Source organism: Culicoides brevitarsis, chromosome 1 (assembly GCF_036172545.1).
Source record: "Culicoides brevitarsis isolate CSIRO-B50_1 chromosome 1, AGI_CSIRO_Cbre_v1, whole genome shotgun sequence".
NCBI classification, from domain to species: Eukaryota; Metazoa; Arthropoda; class Insecta; order Diptera; family Ceratopogonidae; genus Culicoides; species Culicoides brevitarsis.
In genome coordinates this window covers 12002760-12012426 of record NC_087085.1, presented here as the reverse complement: position 1 = coordinate 12012426, position 9667 = coordinate 12002760, and the positions used below count along the sequence as shown (strand labels likewise).

Here is a 9667-nt window from a genome sequence, read left to right as displayed (position 1 = left end):
TGCATAAATTTCTTTTCCAGGAATCTTTTTTCACTCTTCATTAACGACAAATGTCAATGCTCTTATCTTGATTGCTATTCCTGTTGGTCTCGGAGCTTTATCGGAACAACAAAACTAATCCTTTTTTTCAACACAGTTCACATGCGCTGAAAACGGAGCTAAATTATTACTTCTTGAAACGCGAAATCAACTAAAAATTTATGTTTGTTCAAAAATAGAAATAGAAAATAGATGTTTTCACGCTATTCTTAATTAAAATTCATTTTCTCATTTGTTTCACTTTTTGAACACAAATTATTTTTGCCAAGCACGCAGGCAAGGGGTAGAAATTTTCACATATCTGGATTAATATATATATGAAAAACAATGCCAATGATGACTATTATTATGTTTTCTTTTGTTTTCGCGCTGTTTCGATGTTAAATAAACTAGAATTTAGCGTGATTATTCGTACTTTTTATCATAAATTTCCTGAAAATTTATTACAGGTGCAGACTTTGACACGATTAGAACTTGATTTCATCCCAGAAAAGTGTTGAAAGGTGAGAAACGAAACAAAACTCGTGCTTAGAAATGCAAATTTTTCAACCAGATAACGATAAATGGGCACGCCAGGTACTTTTTAGCTTAACAAAAAATATTTATTGCATAAATTGCGGCGTTTTCACTTCATTTGGGTTCAATTTCTGCGCATTCGATTCATTTTGTCGACAAAAATTAAATTATTCTGACATGCGAGTTTTACACATTTTCACCGCATATCTCGGGCGAAATTCCGTGTAAAATATAGACACACACATAGTTAATAGACATCATCAACTATCATGACACAAACTGGCCGATTGCCAATACTCGACCTCTATAACTCTTTATTGTGTTGACTTTTAGATGAATTTATTCTTCATGGAATATTATTATGTTACGTGTGAATGAAGTGTGGTAGATTGCTTCCAAGGCGCTTCAACTTTTGTCACGAATAACTTTTGATATCATTTAAAAAATGAGGAAAGATTTGAAGATCCATGATTTCGAATGCAAATTTTTGCTCGGGAACATATGTTTATATTTTGTTCGGATGTTGGTCACACACACTGTAAAATTATATTGGCAACCGGTTGATTTATTACTTTTCATTTAACATGTATTCGCTTTAATTGTGTTATTTAGAGCAATTAGAGACATACAAGGATGGAATTTTGTGAAACATTTTCAGATTTTTCGTTTTTTTTTTTGCTAAATACATGATTGATGGGAACAAAAATGAACTGCTTAATTCCACATTAGAGATAATTTGTCGGAAATGTAGTGTAAAAATATCCAGAAATGAAAGAAAAAGTTGTCGTGAGAAAAAAAAATAATAAAAGTCCTTTTTGATTTACAGAATTTAAAAAAAAATAATGAGAAATGAAATTTTTGAAAATCAAGCGGAAAATGGAATTCATTGAAATTGGACTGAAAATGAAATCAATAAAAATTTTCTCAAAATAAAAATTATCTTAGAAAAAAAGTAAATAAATAATAATTGCTCAATAGCTCTAAATTAAAATTTTAATGAACAGAAAATTAATCTTTTGAAAATGAAACAGTAGAAATGGAATATGGAACTAATTTTATTAAAATAAGGAAAATTCTATTAAATAAGGGAATTTGTTCGTCGAATAAAAATTTTAAGTTCAAGAAATCCTAAAAATTAAAAAAAATTTAAATTTAAGAAATAAATTTTAAAAAGTGAATTGAAAAAGAATTTTAAAAGTTTGAAAATGAAACGTCGAAAATGAAACTTTAATTGAAAACGGAACTCAGTTCCATTTTCAAAATTTGTTCAAAATTCAAATTTCATTTTTAAAATATTTCTAAATGAAAACTGAAATGAAAAACGGAACTCAGTTCCATTTTCAAAATTTGTTCAAATTTCATTTTTCAAATATTTCTAATTAAAAATAAAAATTACAGACAGACCGAAAATGAAACTTAAATGAAAAACGGAACTTAGTTCCATTTTCATATTCATTTCAAAATAAAAATTTTAATCATTTAATTTTTTTTTAATTAAAAAAAATCACAGACAAACCTCAAAACGTTGAAAAAATCAAAAAATTATCTCACTAAGTAATTAAAAAATAATATTTATTTACTTCTTGTCCAAATTCTGTCATTCTTGTTGCGTATTCCTTTGATGTGTTAATCTAATTTCTCACATTTGAATCTAAATGACATTAATTTTCCACTGGAATTTCAACGTGTCAACTATTTGGACTCGACAAATATGCTCGACATTTTATGACGTGATAATCTGCTGTTCTCTCGCAGTAAATGAATGTTGTGATGTTTATTTAAGAGTTTCACACAGCATACACATTTGGAACGTCGTCCTATCGTTCATAACGAATCATATGTTTGTGTTTATTATGACATTTATGATAGACGTGAACTAACTGACGAGTGGTTAAAACTGGCAAATAACAAATGTTATGTCTTCAAATTTTGGATTTTACGAGTTTCGTAAAAAAAAAACAAATTTTTTTAAAAATTTTTCTTTCAAGTAAATGTGAAATTGAGCGATATTGTTCTCGTATTCTCTCAACAGAAATAAATAAATTTTACTAGAACAAAATCTATTTTTATCTCGTTTATTTTTGAACCAAAACAATACGTTAAGACTATAATTCGAGTGAATTCTAGACGAATGCAATTGTCTAAAATTAGAAAATAACAAAAGTTTAATTCGCACCTGGACACCTGATAAATTAAAAAATCCACACGATAAATTTCGAACGCAGGTACGAAAGACTAATAAATTAATCAATCCAACGCTTCGGTGTCTGCTGCACCATCGCATCGTCTGAACTAGCTGAACTATAATAATGACACAATTCGGAATAGAAAAAGTACAAGTTTTAATTTTCTCATGTTGGGCCATATGAGTGTGAAAGAAGGAGGAGGAGAACGAAATGTCAATGTGCAATAATTCACTCACCTAACACACACTCACTCTTTTTCTCTCAGGTCTTAATTTTTTTTTTTGCTTCTTTTTCTCGAGAACGACAACAATGTGATAAATTTCGAGTGTTGCCGGTTGTTGTTAACATTTCGGCTTCAAGTGCACTTTCAGCTCCGACACCAAAAAAAAAACTTTTCCAAAACAAGAATTTTCTTTTTATACAAAAAAAAAATAATTTTTACTGCTTTTTATTTATTTTTAGTTAAAAAACCGGTGACCAAATACATTTCCCGCATACAACATGAGCAAACAGCGGCGACACCTCTCACACGTAAAATTTTCTCTCTACATCTTCATTCATGTTCAACACGATATATATTCACTCACTCGAGCGATCGGGTCGGCAGTGCCTCAAATAAAATTATTACACAAACTACTCATCAGTCTTAATAACTTTTACAAAGGAATCACACATGTGCGGCAGTTTCCCATTGTTTATGTGTTAAAATATAAATAAAAAAAACGAAAGAATAGAAAAACTGTGTCAGAAAATCACAACGTGCCGCGTGCATATTTTATATAATAATAATAAAAGAAAAGAAAAAAAGATCGAAAGACGAGACACGGGCAAATTGAGTGCTCTATTTGTGCATTTTAAATCACTTGAAACACTTTCGAGCGTTATATAAGCTGAAAAACAATAATAAAAGATAAATGAGACTGTTGTTGGAACATTATTATTAGTTCGTATAACCTTCGTGCAGATAAAAAAGAGGTAGGCAGAGTAGAAAAATCGATAAGAGCATATTATTATTTGACTATCGACGTGTACCGAGGAAACTTTTATGTATGTTGATGGTAACATCGATAGTAGGAGCTCTTTTAAATTTTTCACACAAGAAAAATCACTGAAGATTATCGCTTTTTTATAAGTTATAACAACAGCATGAACACAACGTGCAGATAGGAGGGAGAAACAGTGATCGGCTTAGTTTAAAAAATTGTTTCAAGTTGAATATAAAAAGTTTTCAAGCAAAATTTGTCTTTAAAACTCAAATTTTTAATAGATTTTTTTATAAAAACTCTTTTGATGAGCAAAAATTTCACAAAAATTTAAAAAGGGTAAATTTTATCGAAAACATAATTTTTCTGAAGATTTTTGAATTAAAAGTGAATTAAAAGCTAATTTAATTTAAAAAAAACAATATTTAATGCAAATTTTAAGTTTAAAAAATTAAAAAATGAAATTTGTTCTTTAAGTTAATTCGATAAAATTAAAAAAATATTAAAAAAAAAATTATTAAAAATTTATATATTTATTATTTAAAAATTTAAAAAAAAAAAATTAATTAAAAATTTAAAAAAAAAATTAATTAAAAATTTTTGAGTTTTAGCAGAAAAAAATATTTATAATTTGCAAAATATATAAAAATAAATTTAATTAAAAATCTTTTAAATATTAGTGAGATTTTTTAAATAAAAAATTTTTAATAATTTAAATTAAATTAAAAAATTAATTTAATAAAATTAAAAAATATTTTTTTAATTTAAGCTACAAATTTTTATTTTTTAATTTAATTTTTTTTTTAATTTTATTAATTTTAATTTTTTTTTTAATTTTTTTAAAATTTTTTATTAAAACTTGGAATAAAATTTTTATCAAAAGCAAATTATATCCTAAAATCTACAGAATTTTTCCAAATAATAACATTAAAAATTACAAATCATAAAAAAAATCAACTCAACTAATCGATCTTTGTCGACCACTGTCTCTCCATATCTCGCATTTACATCAAATATCTCGATCTATTTCAAACAAAAGAGCGAGAGACACAAAACAAAGTAAATAACTAGCACACATTCTCACCAAACACCTCGTCGTCACACAGCAAAAAAAAAAGAGAAAAAGAAAAAAAAATTATCCGGAAAGCTAGTCCGGAAAAGGAAAAAGTGTCTAAGTGGAAACAACTTGTTATATATTTGTTCCAGATAACAACGATACACGAAATAAAAAGGAAGGCGCAAAAAAACGTTTTTTTGTTAAACTTTTTCTCCAACACGTGTTTTTTTGTGTTGCATCAATTCACTCAACTAGAAAGGCATCAAAAAGCAATCGATAGATAGATAAAATAAAAATTACAATAATCAAGAAGAATAAGAAGAAAAACAAAAAAAGAAGGCAAAATGGTATCGGAAAACGAACGCGTCGCAGGAAATTGTGCAATTTGTGATAAAGAGACAAAAACAAGGTGATTTAAGAATCTGAATTATTTTATTTATTTATTTTTATTTTCCGTATGGAACAGAAATAACTTCGTTTTCTTTCTCTCTCGACGCTTCTGATTGTTTATTTTATTTTTTTTTTTTTTTGCACAAAAAAAAATCACAACAAATGTCATGTAAATAGATGTTCAGCGTGCCAATCAGTGTTTTACTGCTGTGTTGAACATCAAAAAAGTGATTGGAGTCGACATAAAAATTCATGTCATCCATTCAAGGTTTGTTCCATTCTTCGCACAATACAAAAAAATACAACTAAAAAAAAATATTTTTCTTTTCAGGTCGAATCCAGTCCCGAATTTGGCAGATATTTAGTTGCGAGCAAGGATATCAAAGCAGGCGAAATTGTTCTAAAAGTAAAAAAAAATTTTTTTAATCAAAATTTTTAAATTTAAAATAAAAATAAATTTTTAGGAATCTCCTTTGGTTTGCGGTCCAAGTCAAATAACGCCTCCCGTGTGCGTTGGATGCTTACAAAAAATCGAAGAGAAACGTCACACGGAATGTGAAAGATGTGGTTGGCTCGTTTGTCGTCGCGAATGTCAAGATCTTCCAGGTCACAAGGCAGAATGTGAGCTGACTGTCGCTCGCGGTGAAAAAGTTTCAGTTTTCAAGTATTTTGAAGCGCCGCATCCAACATATCAATGTCTCGCCGTTGTTCGAGCACTTTTGTTAAGAGATAGTGCACCCGAAAAATACGAAAAATTGCTGAAACTTGAGTCGCACGACAAGGAACGCAAAGAGACGGAACAATGGGAGCTCGATTCGAAACATATTGCGGATTTTATTAAGAGGTAAATATTTTTTGGCGAGATTTTTTTTTTTATTAAAGCTTCAAACAAAGTTGTTTCACATTATTTTCTTCTTATTTTTTTTAAATTATTTGAAGGAATAATGAATAATGATAATTTTCAAATATATTTTTAAAAAAAATAATTAAAATTAAATTTTTCTGAATTTTGTTTTACTGCTTAAATTGAAGAAAAAAATAATATATTTAAGTATTTGTCATTAAAATAATAATAATAAATTGATGTATTTTTTATTTTTTTTAATTTTAATTGATTTTTTTATTTAATTTTTTTTTATTTTTCATCTTAATTTATGTTTAATTTATTTAAAAAAAAAATAATACAAAAGCTAATCAAAAAGCCTAAATTTTATTTTTAAATATTTAATCTTTTTTTTTTAATTAAAAATATTACATAATATTTGCTTCAAAATTATTTTTTATTTTATTGATTAATTAATTTATTGTAAAAAAAAATCTAAAATTTTATTTTATTAAATATTTGATCATTTTAAAAATTAAAAAAAATAATAATTAATATTTTCTTCAAATTTATTTTTTATTTTATTAATTTTTTTTTAATTTAATTTTATTTATTTTAATTGATTATTTTTTTTAATTTTTTATTGTTAAAAATTATCTAAAAGCTAATCAAAAATTAATAATTAATTAAATAAGTAATATTAAATTAATTAAATAAAAAAATAATATTTTCCTCAAAATTATCATTTTTCATTATTTCATAAAATTTTAAGACCAAAATAATGTGAAACATTTTTTTTCTCAAATCGCACTTGCCATAAATTAATTTTTTTAACTTAGAAATTTTTTTAGAAATTTATTTTCCTACTTCTTCATCCTCTATTCTTCTTCTGCGTTGCAAAGCTAATGCTCGTCCAGTAACAAGGTGTTAATTGAAAATTAATTGACCGAATGAAAGTTTATGTACCGAAGCAAGACAAACGACACAACGACGAAACAAAATTTGATTTATTTTCAATGTATGTGACTTTTGCCTTTTCACATGAATTTCGCACACACGAAGAACGACGAGAGCAAAGTAATAAAAGAGCGAAAAGTTACACAGGAAAAACTTTTTCGGATGAGCATTAGCTTTATAACAACAACTTTTTGCATCCATTTATAGACTTCTGACTTCTTTTTCAGCACTTTTAGTTAAATAGAACACTTTTCTGTTACAACTTTTGCATGACAATTATTTATTTTTTTGTTCTTTTTGTGTTACGTTCAAGGTATGTAAAAATCCATACACACAAAACTGCTCATTTTAGGTGTAGCTGCCTGGTTTTTAACTTTTTTCCCTTTAAAAACATTTTTTCCGGTAGATAGGAGCAACACAACACACAGACCGAAACTTGTCAAAACAAAATTTTCAAGCGAGTTCATGAACTTGATCTTGAAAATTTATTTGACGCTTATTTGGCACAAGCGTTTGGACACAAATGCCAACTCATAAATATTTATCTTTTCCCCCCGTAGTGTAGAAAAATGTAAATAATATACGTAACTAGATGTTAAATGGGAGAAATTCCAGTGAATTGTCGATGTTGACGTACCACGATTTGCTCTTTTTCAGATTTTTCCGATGTGAGTCGCGCTGGAGTACCGATGAGATTTTAAAAGTTGTTGGTATCCTCCAAGTAAATGGGCATGAAGTGCCTTTAACTGTCCCCGGGCACATTGCCGTTTATAATCTCGCGTCGCTAATCGAGCATTCATGTCGCAATAACGTCGCAAAGTCCTTTACAAAACACGGCGACATCATTTTCTGGGCCCCAAATCCCATTAAGCGGGGCGAACGGCTCAGTATCTGCTATTCGGATACAATGTGGGGCACAAATGCCCGTCAAGCACATTTGAAACAAACGAAATTTTTCGTGTGTAACTGCGAAAGATGCGAAGATGTCACGGAACTGGGCACGAATTTCAGTGCATTGCGGTGCATCGGGAATGCGGCATGCGACGGACTCATCTTACCAGAAAGTTTGAATCAATGGAAAAATTCTTGGAGGTTAATATCAGAGCTTTACTAACATTTTTGCTTTTTTTTTGTGCCTCTTTTTTTTAGAGCATATGAGGATGATGAAGACCAATAATGGTTCATTTGATGACAGGTGCGGCAAATGCGGCGCGTCTTACGACTTTAAGGAAGTTGCGCAGATTTTGGCGGAAGCGACGGCGGATTTGGCGCGTCTCGGAAAGGCAAATGACGAAACGTGCATCGATTTTATCGAGAAATACTCGAAAAAATTGTCGAAAAATCATTATTTATTGACGGAAGTACGGATCAGCTTGGCACAGGTCATCGGGCAAAATGGACAAATGCAACGAATAACGGACAGCAAGTTATTCCTGAAACTTGAAACTGCGAAAAATTTGATAGAATTGATCAGTAATTTAGCGCCAGGTAAGATTTTCTACAAAAAAAAAAAATTAAAAATTAATTTTTTAAAAATAAATTTAATTAAAAATTATTTTTTTAATGAAAATTATTTTTTTTAAATAAATTTAATTAATTTTTTTTTTTAATAAATTTTAATAAAAATTAAATTTTTTTAAAAAAAATTAATTTAAAAATTATATTTAAAAAAATTGAATTAAAAAAAATTTATATTTAAATTTAATTAATTTTTTTTTTTTTTTTAATAAAATCTTAATCTTTAAATTTTTTTTTATTATTTTTAATAAAAAAATTAAATAAAAAAAATTTAAAAAAAAAATAAAAATTATTTTTTTTCTTTAAAAATTTATCTTTAAAAATTTAAATTTAATAAAAAATTTAAATTTAAAAAAAATTATTAAAAAATTATTTTTTTTTTTTAGCTGAATCACGTCTTTTGGGCGTCTTACACTTTGAAGCTCACTCAGCATTGGCAGAAATCGCACGACGCGGAGCAGCAAAGAAAAATCCAAACTTCAAAGGAGCTTATGAAGAATCATATCATCATGCCGAGCAAGCAATCAAATACTTGAAACACGAACCTTCAGTGCTGCCCGAAGGAAGAGTTTTGAAACAGGCGAAAATCAATGCGGAATCCCTGAAAATTATGTTACTCCAAATGGCTTAAATTATTATTTTTTTTGTGTGATATTTATTGTTAATTTTTTTTTTCATTTTTCCCTCAAAAAAGACCTGAAAAAAAATAAATTATTCATCAATAAATAAAAATTACCTCGAAATACGCAATAAACAGCTAACAAGCTCAAACAAATGTTCTAATAAATTGTTCAATGTATTGAATTACCGCATATTTTCACGCACATTGACACATGCCGGAGCCCACACCGACAAAATTCAATAATTCATGTCGCTTTTTTCGCAATAAAAAAAGACCCCGTGCAGAGAGGAAACTTTTTCACGCACATTTTTGTCTTTCTCGCATTTTTAAAGCAACACGGAGCGGACAAGGCAATAAAAATAACAGATTCGGGGTGAGTCAGTATATAAATTATGTGACAAAATAGGGTTAAATAAATAAATAACGCCTAAGAAGATGTAATAAAAATTGTTTCGTGTGTGTGTTGTTGTTGTTTTAGTCTCGGCAAAATCAGGCAATAAAGCATCAAAATTGCCCCCAGATTTTGTTATTAGACTTATGAGATAAATGTGACAAAAATTATTCGTGCCTCCTCGA

At 28.0% G+C, this 9667-nt stretch overlaps 1 protein-coding gene across 2 annotated transcripts; it reads left to right on the top strand.

Moving 5' to 3' along the window:
- The first annotated feature begins 3390 nt into the window (after positions 1–3390).
- On the top strand, positions 3391–9432 carry LOC134837935 (SET domain-containing protein SmydA-8-like). Of its 2 annotated transcripts, none has more exons than XM_063853330.1 (8): positions 3391–3716; positions 4931–5190; positions 5349–5439; positions 5503–5577; positions 5636–6015; positions 7609–8015; positions 8101–8439; positions 8856–9432. In XM_063853330.1, the coding sequence occupies exons 2-8, from the start codon at positions 5126–5128 to the stop codon at positions 9098–9100; spliced, it is 1602 nt and encodes a 533-aa protein (XP_063709400.1). In that variant the 5' UTR covers positions 3391–3716; positions 4931–5125; the 3' UTR covers positions 9101–9432. The 2 variants fall into 2 exon arrangements, with proteins under 2 accessions (XP_063709400.1, XP_063709401.1); XM_063853331.1 differs by having other exon boundaries at positions 7609–8043; positions 8147–8439.
- Positions 9433–9667: the final 235 nt, after the last annotated feature.